This window comes from Somniosus microcephalus, chromosome 19 (genome assembly GCF_052327205.1).
Source record: "Somniosus microcephalus isolate GS21.2 chromosome 19, FLI_Smic_1.0, whole genome shotgun sequence".
NCBI lineage: Eukaryota > Metazoa > Chordata > Chondrichthyes > Squaliformes > Somniosidae > Somniosus > Somniosus microcephalus.
In genome coordinates, this window is record NC_141005.1 from 44,082,127 (window position 1) to 44,098,474 (window position 16,348).

General features: G+C 44.1%; 1 protein-coding gene across 2 annotated transcripts in view; it reads right to left on the reverse strand.

Moving 5' to 3' along the window:
- The window catches only part of aacs (acetoacetyl-CoA synthetase), a 172,355-nt gene that overhangs the window by 17,983 nt on the left and 138,024 nt on the right, over nucleotides 1–16,348 (reverse strand). For both annotated transcript variants that reach the window (XM_085961694.1, XM_085961693.1), the window contains exons 11-12: nucleotides 15,781–15,845; nucleotides 13,000–13,122 (exon numbers count right to left, since the gene is read on the reverse strand). In XM_085961694.1, the coding sequence (XP_085817820.1) occupies nucleotides 13,000–13,122; nucleotides 15,781–15,845 (188 nt within the window). The remainder of the gene's footprint in view (nucleotides 1–12,999; nucleotides 13,123–15,780; nucleotides 15,846–16,348) is intronic.

The following is a 16,348-nucleotide window of genomic DNA, read 5'->3' on the forward strand; positions in this document are numbered from 1 at the left end:
CTTTTGTCTCTTAATCTCTCCTGCCTTCCATCCTATCACAGACCTTCCCTTTTGTTCTTTCCCCCCCTCCCCCCGCCCCTGCATTTGCTTAAAAACCCATTCTATCTCCAACTTTTTCCAGTTCTGACGAAGGGTCATCATCCTGAAACGTTACTGTTTCTCGCTCCACAGATGCTGCCTGACCTGCTGAGTATTTCCAGCATTTTCAGTCTTTATAATTGAGTGGACGTGAGGTCAGAAATTCAGATCGACATCAAACAAGATGCCGAGGTTGTAAATAATGTGGTTCGGCCTGAGATGGTGGCCGGGGAGGAGGATGGAGTTGGTGGTGAGGCTACTGAGTTTTGCCAGGGTGGGAGGGAGGGTGAAGACAATAGCTACCCAATACTTAGCTGGAGGAAATTAGGGCTTATCCAAAGCTAGATGTTATAAGGACCCACAGAATGTCATTTGTGACAGATTCTGTTTCTTAAATGAGTCCATTGGCTTGACATCAGTCATCTTTCCTGGCAATCCATTTCAGCTTTTGATCTCTGTGTAAAGATACACTTCCTGAAATCAGCTCTGAAGCTGCCCGTCACAACCCTGAGCCTGTGCCTCTTTCACTGCTGCCCTGGCATATCTGTTTCCGGCTCGGTCTCGTTAACCCATTACATATCCTGTATATCTCTATAATAAAGTGAGATGGGTCTTTGAGGCCGATGAGCTGAGCTTATTTCGTACATTGACCATCAACCTCTTTGCTCTCTTCTGCACTGCCTTTAGGGCTTAGGTAGCCCTCTAATGTTGTGGGGGGGAAAGATGTCTGCAGTACTCCCGGTATAGCCTGATCACAGCACTGTACACTTCCAGCATGGTCTCTGGGAAACTGAGCTCATTGGGTTTGGCAACATAACCCAGCATCCTGTTTGCTCTATTGTGGCCTGGCACTGTTTGGACATGATAAGCAGCAAGACCATCAACTGCCCTATGTGTCTCAGCTTCCTCCTAGGCAGGTTCAGTACCATCCATTAGAGAACAAAAGTCTCCTATTTAATTTCCACTGGGTTAGTCAACAGCAAATAGTAGTATGCACTGCTTTATAGGTGTCTGTATTGAACTACATTTGCTATTGACCAACCCAGCTGCAAGCTTGTTATGATATCTTGGCTATCTCACGAGTGTAAATCCCCCCACATCGAGCTTCCTGCGAGCTATGAATTAAACTACATTGCAAGGAGATTCCAGGTCATTTACGTATGCCAGGAACAGGAAGAATTTCAGGACAGACATTTGGTTTACCCCACTCATTATCTCCTTCCATACTGGCCATTGCAGCCTAGTTACCCTCTGCTTGCTTCCCTTTAGTGAGTTACTAATCCACGTCAATGGGTTACCTTGATACCCACTGGCCTTGGTTTGCAAAGGAGTCGTTTGTTGGTATTTTATGAGACACCTTTTGGAAGTCTAGGTATATATCATGTGGCTTTTCCGCATCAATTTGGGACATTGCCTTCTGGAAAAAAACAAAACTCTGAAGTTACATCAGGCAAGATCTACCTCCTTCTAAAACTATATTAGCTGTCATTCATGGGGTTCTTTTTAATATAAAGAAAGAACTTGCATTAATATACTGCCTTTCATGATCTCAGGACGTCCCAAAGTGCTTTACAGTCAATTAAGTACTTTTGAAGTGTAGATACTGTTGTAAAGTAGGAAAACGCTGGCAGTCAATTTGTGCACAGCAAGATCCCTCAAACACAATGAGATAATGGCTAGGATAATCTGATGCTGGTTGAGGGATACATATTGGCCAGGACACCGGGGGGAACTCCGCTGCTCTTCTTCAAATCGTGCCATGGGATCTTTTACATCTGCCCGGGGGGGCCTCGGTTTAACATCTCATCAGAAAAGTGACACCTCCAACAGTGCAGTCGTCCCTCAGTATTACATCTCATCAGAAAAATGACACCTCCAACAGTGCAGTCGTCCCTCAGTATTACCTAGACTGTGTGCTCAGGTATCTGGAGTTGGACTTAAACCCACAACCTTCTGACTCCAACATGAGAGTGCTACCATGGAGTGAAGGCTAACAATATAGGTACTTTTTTGTTTTTGTTTTGATTTGATTAGGTTTCTTATTTTTTAAGGTGAGACTAATCGTATAATTGCTAGGTGTGGAGAGGACCATTTTTGAATGCTTACACTACATTTGCCTGGTTTCAGTCTGTAAGAACCTCAGTCAAAATGATTATCAGTGCTTTATAAATCTCCTTTGTATTTCTACATACCCTGCAGTATAGTGCATCTATTCTAGGAGATTTATTGGTTTTCAGCTTATCGCAAACGTCTGTTCACTAATGCCAAGCCAGCACACACGATGACTGTCGGTATATTGTTAGCATCCTCCCCATTTAAATAAAAAACCTGAGAAATTGTCATTTAGTCCATTAAATGAGCGATTCATCATCCTCATGTCGAACTCTATATAGGCCCGTTGGGGTTTTATCTTTCTCTGCCTGTTGTATTGGAAGCATGTTGTACTTTAGTAGCAGACACACATTCTTTTTTTGTTTTTCCTCAGTATCCCTAACTTCTCTCGACCTGCTTTGTATAATCTTGTGTCAGCTGTGGCTCAGTTGGGAGCACACTCACCTCTGAGTCAGAAGGTTGTGGGTTCAAAGTCCCACTCCAGGGACTTGAGCACATAAATCTAGGCTGACACTCCAGTGTAGTGCTGAGGGAGTGCTGCACTGTTGGAGGTGCCGTCTTTTGGATGAGACGTTAAACGGAGGTCCCGTCTGCTCTCTCAGGTGGATGCAAAAGATCCCATGGCACTATTTCGAAGAAGAGCAGGGGATTTATCTCCGGTGTCCTGGCCAATATTTATCCCTCAACCAACATAACAAAACAACAGATTATCTGGTCATTCTCACATTGCTGTTTGTGGGATCTTGCTGAGCGCAAATTGGTTGCCGCATTTCCCACATTACAACAGTGACTACACTTCAAAAGTACTTCATTGGCTGCAAAGCGCTTTGAGACGTCCGGTGGGCATGAAAGGCGCTATATATAACTGGAAGGTAAGCGAGTCCTTGATCTGGTGAAGGTTCTGCACCCGAAACCTTTCTTTTCTCTTTTCAGGTGCTGATGACATCCCCGCACTGCGTTCTTCCGCCCACATGCCGCGCTCTTCTGCCCCATTCTGCCTCTTTCATACTAACACAACTAGCTCTGGCTGATGTTTTACGCTTCCGAGCCATACCTGTTTGAATACCTCAAGCCTTCTCCTTTCCATCTGAGAAGAGTCCCAGATGCTGGAGTCCATGGGGGGGAAATTCAGTAGGTTGCGCCACCCGTTAGCACCTTAAGAGGGTGCTAAGTGGGTCGCAAGCCAACTCGCGCCCGGGCGCGGCACTGCCCACGCCTCCCGCTAAATTCCGCGGGACGTTAGTGGTGGCGCTAACCGTTAGCGCTGCACCACTGCCGATGACGTCATCGGTGTGCGCAGCGCCCCACTGACGCCCCCGGCCGTGATATTCGGCAGCGCCCCTTGATTTACCACTGGACGCTATGTCCGACAGGGTCAGGGTGGCGCACCTGCGGCCGGGGAGGCGCAAATTAAAGGCGAGGTGCGGGGCGGCCATTTTTGTTGTTGGCCGCCTGCAGCACCTGCCTGCGCTCCCGTCCCCGGCCTCCTGAACCCCGCCCCCCCCCCCCACCCCCCCGCGGAGTGCCGGCTGCGCTCCAAGAGCCCGACACTTCTCCTTAATGCCGGGCTCTTTTGCCTGCACTCCCGATCCTCGGGGGCCCAGCTGGGCCCCAGATCGCGCTGCACAAGGCCCCTCCCCTTTAAGAAGGGGAGCAAGGCCTGCAATACCGCAGCGCGACGTGCCACAGCGTGTGGCACTGCGGCACGTTGCGCCACGATATTCACTCGCAGCGCCCCAAGAGGGATGCGGGGCGCCTCCAGTAGTGCCGCGCTTCCCTTTGGGGCGCAACCACTCAATTTCCGGTGTGGGGGCGCAAATGTTTCCGGGGCGCTACTTTTAGTGCCCTGGCGAGGCTGGCGCCCCAAACGGGGCTAAACTCAATTTCTCCCCTCATATTTCCATATATTTTATCTGCTTTGGAATTCCCTCTCCTGTCAGTGTTTAAAGAGTTAATGGCCCTGAATTTCCGACCCCCACGGGTGTGTACGCGCCCATAGGGGCCGCGCAGGTTCCGGGTTTAGGCGTGCGAAGCGCATGCGCTGAAACCCAGAACTTGCGATCTGTTGAGAATTCTCTTGACAGATCATCCGCCTGCCCAGGTGGAGAGTCAACTGCCGCCCGCTGAAAAGCCATAGAATTCGTAGGCCTGGTAAAAGCCATTAAATGCCATTTTAATTAATTTTATATATGCAATGGTTTTTCTTTATTTATTTTAGTGTGTTGGTGCATTTTTGCAGTCATCCCCATTCATACTTTTGACAGTTCTGTACGTACGGAACTGTCAAAAGTACGAAGGGAGAGTCCCTTCTTCCATTGGTTGGGCTGGCCCACGTGATCCCAGGGACGCTTGCGAACCGCCTGCGCCCCTGCGATACCTGGGCCTCTGCGCATTTCGAAGAGGAGAGGCCCAGGATCGCAAGCCTCAGGATCTATGGAACCAGCAGGTAGGTTGGTAGAATTTTTTGTTGACTGGAGGCATCTGCCCGCAGGAAGCCTCCGATCGGAAATTCAGGGCCAATATAAAATAACAGAACACTTCCAAGAAAAATTGCCTCAAATTTAACAAAAGGGACCTAAATAGGATAAATTTCCTAAACTCAAGATTTATCATATCCTTTAGGAAAAGAATTCACTTAATTGTCTCGCCTTTATCCTTTTTGCAGCAGCAGCAGCCCCTTCCCCATTGACTCATCTAAATTTTTAATAAATAGGACATCTACCGTAAACAGATCAGACTAAAAAGTGTGTTCCATACAAGGCTTCATTTTACATTCCGGGATAACACCGAACCCGAGTGCTTTAAGATTGTCATTTTTAAGTTTACAGTAAAAAGGGATTTTTTTTTTTCCCCAAACGGAGACTGGTCATTGGAAATCCCAAAAAGATGTAAAATGCAAATCTAAATTACATAAATAATACAGAAAGAGATTAGGCATAAGTGGATTAAGAATAAATACATACCAATACAAAATGAAGGATATAATTTGAGCTGCTGAACAGTAACTGGAAGATAGCAATTATTGTCATTGCGAGATCTAGATCCAGCCATCAGTTGTAATTTTTCAAGCTTCAGTAAACTCTGATGATCTGGCAAAGTTTTGGGATGGTCTGATTAAGTACCAGCAATCCTGATGTGAACAGCAACTGAAGCACAATTGCTCATATGGTTTCATTAAAAATACCTCACAAGTCAACTGTTTCCAACCTCATCCTTTGCAGATGCTCCCAATACACACACTATCATGTAGCACAACAGAATGCAAACTGCATAAATGCACAAAAATATTTTGTTTTACTTTAACTGGAGCATAATAAGCTGTCGAAACCCAAAACCAAAACCAAGCACCGAGAAACTCACATGGCTAGAGTTTCTGTTATTATCTGAAGTGCACACTTTCCCCACAGGAATATACTTCATTTAAGGCCAGAGAATTTCAGTGCAAGTTGACTTGAACCAAGGCTTAGGGACATCCTCAAATGTGCACAAAGGTAATGTTGGAAATCAACCAATAAAAATCACAATGGCACATATTTTCCGATGCCTACGGGTGTGTACGGGCTGTGTACACACCCGTAGGGACATCGGAAATGCCGGTTTCAAGCATGCGAAGCACATGTGCTGAAAACTGGCATTTCCGATCTGTCAAGAATCCTCTGCCTAGAGAAGGGCCTCTGCGGGGGGGGGGGGGGGGGGGGGGGGGGGAGTTCCGCTTTCTGCAGAACCTCCGCCCGCTGAAAACTCTTAGAAATCTTACGCCTGGTAAAAGCAAGCATAAGGCCTGCTTTTACCTGCATAAGAGTTGAAAAAAAGTTTTTAAAAAAATTTTCATTTATAATTTAAAAATACTTTAAGTTTATTTTTAGCCCTGTAAAAAACTTGAATTATTTTTTTCCAAAAATAAAATTTTTGTTTAAAATATTTTATTTAATGTAATTTTAATTCATTTTAAAAGCGTGTTTTTAAAAATTTATTTAATGTTTGTGTCTTTTTGGGGTGATCTCCATTCATATATTTGACAGGTCTCTGTCAAAAGTGTGAAGGGAGATTCCCTTCTCCTATTGGCTGGCCTGGCCCAGATCCCAGGGACGCTTGCGAATTGCCTGCGCCCCTGGGATACGTGGGCTTTGCACATTTCAACTGTGGAGAGGCACAGGATCGGAAGTGTCCGGATCTCGGGAGCCCTCAAGTAAGTTCGTAGATTTTTTTCCCGATAGGATGCTTCCTGCGTGCGGATGCATCCTATCGGAAATTACGGGCCAATGTTTTATCAGCACAGAGCAATGGCAAGCTTCCCATCACTTGTCCAGGTATGACCACCCAATCTGTTAAGACATTGGCTGACAGGGAGCAGAGTGGGAAGAATCCCAGCTCCTAGTACTGTGAACCTGCCTGATTTAGGTATCAGACCACCAACAAAGGTCAACTCAGCTCCAATCTTCCAACTTGGAGCCAACGCAACCTCGAAGAGACCCCGCTAACTTTATTTCCCTCCTTCCCCAAGGCAATAGATACCAGTTGGTGATTAGATGACAATGGAGACTGCACCCTCACTGGACAGACAGCTGTTGCCAGGAACTCCTCACAAGCGACAGGATGAGCGGCACAGCACACCAAAAAGGGTAAGTGCATGGCAAACATCCTCTGGACCACATCATGGACACACACCATACTCCAGTAAATGCAGTTTCCTCCAGTTGGAGGTACAGACTTCCAGCAGCAACAGCTCTCTGCAATCCAATCATGGAAGGCATAAAATCCTGAATGCATCACCCTGTGGTTTCATACCCATCCTCCAGGTGTCACCGCTGTCGGACAAAGCCTTAGAATTTCCTCATCAACTATACGGCAGAGATCTGCCTTCAGAATGGTGGAAGCACCTACACAAGACATCTTATGGTGTGACAGCCGCCTTTATGTTCTACATTCAACGTCAATGCATACTCATCAACTGTTTAATCAAGCTACTCATGAGAGACTTTGGCTCAAGGAGCCCATTGTGAGGCTGATCACTCCTTTCAATGTGCTGAGCAAGAGATCGGTGTAAGCTAGCGCCTGGTCTCCCTGCAACAGTTGCCCTTTTTGCCACAAATCCATCGACAGTTTAGCCCTGGATCTTGCTCATTATCTGGAGGAAGCCCTTCCATTGTATGCCTTTAAGTTCTAAACTATGAGGTAGAGCTTGTATGTCACAAGCTTAGCCTGCATTGGAATTTCGCTGTCATTAAAGAATATTGAGAAAGTTCCAAGTGTGCATGACAGTAGAAATAATCGTAGTGTAGGCTGGTCATCATCTGAGAAAGACAAATGGGTTTAGCATTTTATGGTTTAAGAATTACACGCAAAGTGTTAACCCATCTTTCTCTTTCAGATGCTGACTGGTCTGCTGTGCATTTCCATCAGTACACAGACGGTCAGGTAGTTTGCACCCCTGGGGTCTACCTGCCTTTCATCCACCACATTCCCAGGCCACGGGAGCCTTCACCTCTGCCAGATGTTGCATGTTTTCATCCCCCCCTGCTATTCTGCTGTATCCATTTGTACCTCCTCTGGACCCATCTTTTGTTTCTATATTTGTCTTATCCTTTTGCCTTGCGCTATGACTTTTGTCATTTAATCCTGCCCTCCACCCTGTCACAGACCACTGTCTACTGTTCCTTTCCTGTCTCCCTTTTCTCTGACTCTGTACTTGCTTAAAGGCTGTTCCTCTAACATCTCCCAGTTCTGAGGTAAGATCATCAACCTGAAAAGTTAACTTGGTTTCTCTCTCCACAGAATCTGCTTGATCTGCTGAGTGTTTCCCACATTTTCTGTTTTTATTTCAGATTTCCAGCATCTGCAGTATTTTGCTTTTGTTCCAGCACTTTCTGGTTTTATTTGCAATAGTCAAAGCTTCCGTATGAAGGCACCTGTTTTGAATTATGAAAGTTGTGCCATTAATGCTCCCTGCAAGCAAAGTAAAAGGCTTACTTGGAAACACTATTCCATTGGAAAAATATCCTGGTAACTGAGAAGCTGGGGAACAATCCCTAGCTTTTTCTAGATACAAGCCTAGCTGAAGATTTAGAGGAGTTATGTGGCAAAGTTGATGACAGCTGGCGGTTCAAAGTCCAAGCTGGTTCATTTGGTCCGGTAGCAAAACTCTCAGGAACCAATTGTCCAGATAAAAGTAAACATGAAAACCCTATTCATGGTAGTCCGGATTTGGTAGCCAACAGGCATTTTGTAAATAATTGAGAGGTTGCTGTCAGTCTAAATGTTAATATATAATGAAGGGCAGAAAATAATTCTGCACCAAGTAGCCATGCCAACCTGAATGATCAGATTTCTCCATCAAAGCTCTAGCGTCTAAGTAGTTAAGAATTCTGCCTAGAACTGGACTTCCAGAAAAAGAAGCTTGACCTTGAAAGTAGGAGGAAAAAAATCATCCATCCTAGTTATCCTAATTTACCTTCCACTCTTGCCTATTAGGAGTCTGGTGGTGCTTTCAAAGGGAAACCAGTTCCTCCACCCAAGATCAAAACCATTGGTTAGCTCAACAAGGTCAAGAAATCAGGACTACACATCTAAGCTCAAACAACTTGGCAAGTGACTACTTGGTGAAACTACAGTCTTGGTGCTCTCTCCATAAATGGTAGGGGGGAGGGTGCTTTGGCCTTAGTCTTGAGGGGCCAATCGGAGCACATCTCACAACTTCTCCCACAGATATAGTTAGCTGGCATTTCACAATTAAAGGATGCTACTGAGTAAATTTGTGTAGCAATGAATACAATCTGGTGGTCCTCTTCTCTGGTGGGATTGTTTGGGAATGACTTTACTGCAGAGGACAAAAATCCAACATCACAATGAGAACAGTCAGTTGAAGGGTGGTGCAGAAGAGTTAAAGGCTCAGTATCCTTTTAGAGTTTATGGCCTAATAAAAGGTTGTATTGATTGCAAGGTATTCTACTGAAGTGTACTACATTTTAGAACCTGCAATATTATTTGAAATGTTATAATCTGAGATTTCATTCATATTTAATTTTTTTTTAAACTTGTGTTTTTTTTAAAAAAACTATCACAATTAAGGGTTTTCCTATCAAGTTATAGGAGGCTCTTTCTATAAAGAGGAATCTTCTTTAATTTGTTCTCAGGATGTGGGTCACATTGGCCATGCTGTTATTTATTGCCCATCCTGGTTGTCTTGAGAAGGTGGTGGTGGGCCTTCTCTAGACGCTGTAATCTTTGTGCCCACAATGGTGTTAGGTAAGAAATTAAAAGAATGACCCCTGTGTTGTTGAAGGACCAGCAATATTTGTCCAAGTCAAGATTGTGTCTGCCTTTGAGGGGAACTCAGAGGTGATGGTATTCCCATAACACTGCTGCCCGTCCCCTTCTCAGCGGTAGAGGCCGTGGAGGTGGTGTCAAAGTAACCTTGGTGAGGCATTACATCCCAGCAGATTGTACATACTGCAGACAAAGTGCACTGGTGATCGAAGGAGTGGATATTGAGCCAAATGGCAAGGGCACTGAACAAGTGAACTGTTCGGTCCTGGATGGTGTCAAGCTTCTTGAGTGTTGCTGAGTTGACACCCAACTAGGCGAGTGGTGAGCATTCCATCACACTCCTGACTTGAGCCTTATTCCTGACTGATGAATCTGGAGCAGCTTCAATACAAAAGGACTAAAGCCATTCTCTTCAAAATAATGTTGCCACTGCTATATCACACATGTTCTTTCCAACTCTCGCTGAGTATCAATAAAGCACCAGTTGAGAGTGAACAATAGATCACTATTCTACATCCGACAGGTTCCATTTCAGGCTGAGGCATTGTTATTGTGACAAAGAAAAACAGACAAGGGGGTTAAAAGCCATAGGTAAACTACAAGTTTTTCATTGAAAGCTTGCGCTATGAGGGAGGGGGAAAAAATAACAAGCAATACTAAGCTCAGAGTTCTCATGAGTAGAAATGCAGCAAAATGTTAACACTGTAAGGAGCAGCCCAGTCGAAGACTGCAGAGACAATTCATTTCCTTTCAAAATAGTAAGCATCTAAGAACCTCTCCTGGATTCCCAGCAGTAGTGTTCTATCACCGGCACCAGGACAGAGTAAAAAAATGAGTGCTTGCCAGTTGTGCATTCTCTGTACTACAAACAAATGGAAGATTACAATCACTGGGGGCAACCCTGCCCACCAAACTACTGAGCCAAATTACAAAAAAGTCTCCTCAAATCTATAATCTGTGTAAAACTCGTGAAAGTCAAGAGATGTAGATGTGACTCTGGCAAGTCTTTAATGCTGTTAATTTACAACTCTCTCATCAGAATGCATTATTTGGCTGGCTTCCAATTAGAGATGAGACAGAGATATACACCCAAACAAAATCAAAACATACAATATGAATTTCACCATTTTTTCTCCCCCTACCCATATTCATAACATCATTTCAATCAATCAAGTAGTGAAGCATGTACATGTGGTTAACTCAGAGTACTGCGTACAGACCACACCTAGAGTACTCCGTACAGACCACACCTGGAGTGCTGCGTACAGACCACACCTGGAGTGCTGCGTACAGACCACACCTGGAGTGCTGCGTACAGACCACACCTGGAGTGCTGCGTACAGTCCACACCTGGAGTACTGCGTACAGACCACACCTAGAGTACTCCGTACAGACCACACCTGGAGTACTCCGTACAGACCACACCTGGAGTGCTGCGTACAGACCACACCTGGAGTGCTGCGTACAGACCACACCTGGAGTGCTGCGTACAGTCCACACCTGGAGTACTGCGTACAGACCACACCTGGAGTACTCCGTACAGACCACACCTGGAGTACTCCGTACAGACCACACCTGGAGTACTCCGTACAGACCACACCTGGAGTACTGCGTACAGACCACACCTGGAGTACTGCGTACAGACCACACCTGGAGTACTGCGTACAGACCACACCTGGAGTACTGCGTACAGACCACACCTGGAGTACTGCGTACAGACCACACCTGGAGTACTGCGTACAGACCACACCTGGAGTACTGCGTACAGACCACACCTGGAGTACTGCGCACAGGCCACACCTAGAGTACTGCGTACAGACCACACCTAGAGTGCTGTATACAGACCACACCTGGAGTACTGCGTACAGACCACACCTGGAGTACTGCGTACAGACCACACCTAGAGTACTGCGTACAGACCACACCTGGAGTACTGCGTACAGACCACACCTGGAGTGCTGCGTACAGACCACACCTGGAGTACTGTGTACAGACCACACCTGGAGTACTGTGTACAGACCACACCTGGAGCACTGTGTACAGACCACACCTGGAGTACTGCGTACAGACCACACCTGGAGTACTGCGTACAGACCACACCTGGAGTACTGCGTACAGACCACACCTGGAGTACTGCGTACAGACCACACCTGGAGTGCTGTGTACAGACCACACCTGGAGTACTGTGTACAGACCACACCTGGAGTACTGTGTACAGACCACACCTGGAGTACTGTGTACAGACCACACCTGGAGTACTGTGTACAGACCACACCTGGAGTACTGCGTACAGACCACACCTAGAGTAGTGCATACAGTTTTGGTCCCCTTATTTAAGGAGGGATATACTTGCATTGGAGGCAGTTCAGAGAAGGTTCATTAGGTTGATTCCTGGGATGGAAGGGTTGTCTTATGAGGAAAGGTTGAGCAGGTTGGGCCCATACTCATTGGAGTTTAGAAGAATGAGAGGTGATCTTATTGAAACAATTAAGATTCTGAGAGGGTTGGACAGGGTAGATGCTGAGAGGATGTTTCCCCTCGTCAGGGAATCTAGAACAAGGAGGGCATAGTCTCAGAATAAGGGGTCGCCCATTTAAGACGGAGATGAGGAGGAATTTCTTCTCTCAGAGGGTCGTGAATCTTTGGAATTTTTTACCCCAGAGAGCTGTGGAAGCTGAGTCATTGAATATATTCAAGGCTGAGAGGGACAGATTTTTGAGCAACAGGGGAGTCAAGGGTTATGGGGAGCGGGCAGGAAAGTGGAGTTGAGGCCAAAATCAGATCAGCCATGATCTCATTAAATGGCGGAGCAGGCTCGAGGGGCCGAATGGCCTGCTTCTGCTTCTTATATCCTTGTCTGACTCACCAGGAGGAATGTTTTAGAATGGAAAAGATTTCCTTTCAAAAGGCAGTTTGCCTTCCCATTCTCAGCCCAGCCATCTTCATTATCAAGGGAAGTCGAAATGTGTGTCTGCATGCAAGTTACGAAAAAGACAGGAAATTGCATCTCCCATCTGAAAGCTCAATACTACAATACTGTAGCTACTCCGTAAACCTTGTTTTTAAATAACTAATATCCGACAAAGTAATATTTGATTAAAAAATATAAGCTGATGTTTTTTTTTTTAAGTATTCTAACTCTCCTGAAAATCAATCCAGTTGGCAAGGTATTAGTGTTTACTTTTTCAGATTTTCTATGCTCCTCACCCCAAAAGGAAAGTGCAGACAGGCAATCTTGGTGCTACGACATCTCTTGATTTCCACTCAATGCCTTTCTTTGACACTGCAGCTCAGATTGTGAACTCACTGTGAGGGGGAACTAGGTCATCAACCTGTGTTCCATCAATCACTTTGCTATGCATAACAGAATGCCACACAGTATTAGTATTCTACCCATAAACATCTTTACCAATGTACTTGACTTGATGAGGATATTACTTCAAGGATGAAACACATTTGAGACATGAACTGCATCACATAATTGTGCTTGGTTATAAATGCACTGTCTAATGGAAATAGGCCACCAATTCCCTGAAATCTCACCTGTGATTGAGCCCAACAGGATATTGCTCTTGATGTGCTTGTAGACATAATCGTAAGTTAGAGGTTTGAGGGGGGACCCAGTTGACAGAATGGTGTGCAGTGTCTGTAGACTGTGAGTTTCACCTAAAAAAGGAAAACTTGTCTTAAATCTCAATTTCAGATGGAACTATTAACATTCACACTAAATATAACATTTACAAGTTTTATACATTTATATAACTTTGGTTACCATTCACGCATTAGATTTTTTAAATGTTTACCCATTAAATTCTTAACTTGAGCAATTTGGGTTTTTTTTTAAACTAATTTCTTCCACATCAGTTTGCTAAAAATTAACTAATTTGTCTCATTAGAATGACAATCTTAAGGTGATATTGTAGGAACGGCGGTTCCTATCAAAAAGACTGAGTTCGACTCAGGTAATTAAATTAATGAACTTTAATGAAAGCAAACGAGTTTAAACTGGAAACTGCTAGAACACATCAATAACAGGTCTACTCTCCTCGAGGGCTCCACGAGGGCTGATCCTCTGATCAGGAGAGTGATGTCATGACGTCATCACGTTTTTCCCGCCATTGGGGCATCACTAACGGCATGACGTCATCACGTTGAAACCGTGCTGTAAAAGTAACTAGGCATTGTACAGTCAAACAGTGTAATTAAAGGTACAGGCACAGACAGTAACTACATTGCTGTTAAAGGAATTATGTACAACCGCTCTGAGTCCTTTGGTGGCTCTGCCACAATATGTTTTTTACAACGCCTGTAGCTTCAGAATTGTGATCCATTTGCAATTATGCTGTCTGAAAAAAGGTTCATTAAGTATTTTATAATGCTTTGAAGACAGGAATTGAAGTAATTATTGAATATTATGGCACATTACAAATAGATCCATTCAGCTGTATCTCTGTCAGTTGAACATATATAATTGATGTGACCTTGATATATAAATACTTTTGTCAGGAAAACAAATAAAATCATGGCAGCATAATAGTGCTGAATAGAACAACAACATTTTAACCATTCTATTTTCATAGTTGGGCATGGTGGGTTTGGCCCAGTTTTCAAAATCAACACTAATTACACAGGATCACTTTGGAACCATCAATGTTACATGATTAGCTGCACAGATCATTTATAATTAAGAATTAATCGAAATGGTTCTGACTTATGAAAAAAGCATCAGCCTTGTTTGAACCTGATGGCCTTTTCTTGTTGGTAAAATTTCTCCTGTACTTCTGCTTTGAAAGAGGCTTTTCTGCCAATTCTCTGGAATCTAACAAATCAAAACCGAACTACTGATCATTGAAAGCAAACAATTTTAAAAGGCTCTAAAATCTTGTAAGCACTGGCACAAAAAAGCACTCAAACATTCTTTGATTTCAACAGAAGCATTCTCAAGAATCTGTCGCGAAGTGTTAGCTAAAAGGCGAGTATAGACTTAATGGTCCAGAAATTCGGGTCTCCACGGGTGAGTACGCACTGGGTACTCACCCGTAGGCCCAACAAAAGTGCTGGTTTCGTGCATGCACTGCACATGCGCGGGAAACCAGAACTTCCGTTCCCTTAAAGGAAGGGGTTCACAGGTCGAGCGCGTGCGCCAGAGAGGCAGCGCGTGCGCCTGGAACTTACGTTTTTTTCCAGGTTTCTCCGGGAGGGTAAGTCTCCAGCAGTTACATTTTTAAAAAGCAGGCGCAAGGCCTGCTTTTAACAAGGTAAGTGATGGAATTAATTAAAATCAAAACATTTTTTCCACAGGTTTATTATTTTTAAATACTTTAAAGAAAGGTAAGTTTATTTTTAGCCCCGTTAGAAAATGTAAATAATTTTTTCAAAAATTTAAATTATTGTTTAAAATAGTTATTTTATGTAATTTATAGTTATTTTTAAAATGTGATTTTTAAAAAAAATGTATTTGAAGGTTTAGTTATGTTTTGGGTCTTATAGTATTTATAGTTTTGACAGCTCTTCCTGTCAATTTTATGAATGGGCATTTCCCTGCTACAATTGGCTCTCCATGGCCCACCTGATCCCAGGGGATGCTTCGAACTAACTGCGCCCCTGGGATACGCAAGCACTGCGCGCCGGCAGTTGGAGGATCGGAATCCCACACAGGCCCACAGCACAATGGCCGGCGCGCTAGGTAAGTGCAGGTCGGAGGCTTGCACCCACGGGAAGCCTCCGACCCGAATTTCTCGGCCAATGTGTAAAATGTGGGTAGCACTAATGATAGAACTGCAGTAATTCCACAGGGGAAAATGCATAACTGTTTCAAACAATTTCTACGGACCAAATGGGATAATAATCCTTTACAAGTAAATTTTCCAAGGGTTCAAATACTTGCACACGACTGACAGTGAATCCATTTGAAATTGCATTATGTTATTGTTATGGCAGTTCATGTCAAAACAAACCAGAGCAGATCGGGAATGTGCTGCCTGAAAGGGTGCTGGAAGCAGATTTGATAGTAACTTTCAAAAAGGAAATTAGATAAATACTTGAAGGGGAAAAAATGTCCAGGGCTACGGGGAAAGAGCAGGGAAGTGGGACTAATTGGATAGCTCTGCCAAAGAGCCGGCACAGGCACGATGGGGCGAAAGGCCTCCTTCTGTGCTGTATCATTTTATAATTCTAATGATTCTACAACATCGATCTCAAATAAAACATTAATTTAGTGGAACAAAGTTGGAACGCTCATAAAAATAAAATAACCTCCAAGAATCCATAACCAGTGTCACAAAACAAAATTAAACATATTTTATTAGATAGAGCGAGTATTACCTGGTTTTAGATTTTTTTCTTCTAGAACAGCCAGCCATTTTGCACCAGTCCCAAGTATAGTAATCCTGGGGAAGGGGAGGAGAGAGGGAAAGACAATGAAAGTTAACTTAGAATTTGCTTTCTTTTGATCGGAGCTTTGGGCTGCAGTTTTTATTGCGGCATTTTTTTTTGTACTCATCAAAATGGGAGATGTTAGTGCTGTAGAGTGTCAACATTTTGGATCCCAACCTCAGCAAGCAAGTTCCTCTCCTGAGGTGGTAGATAACTTGTTTTGTAAGTAGAGAATGTGCACGTGCATGAACCACCAACTACAGTACTTCTTTTTGAATTTCACATTTTCCCCATAAGCTTTACCAAGATACACATTAATAACATTTTAATCCAAGAAGTTACATTTTGAACAAATTATTTAAAATGTAAATTGGTAAAGGGTCTTAATTCCAGTACCCGTACAATATACATTGAGCCACCATCACATTTTCTTTCTCCCCGCAACAGCCACGGCTTGTGGCCTACCTAATTGGATTGCCAATTTACTACAAAGCCATGCTGTGGGCTCCTACTTGCT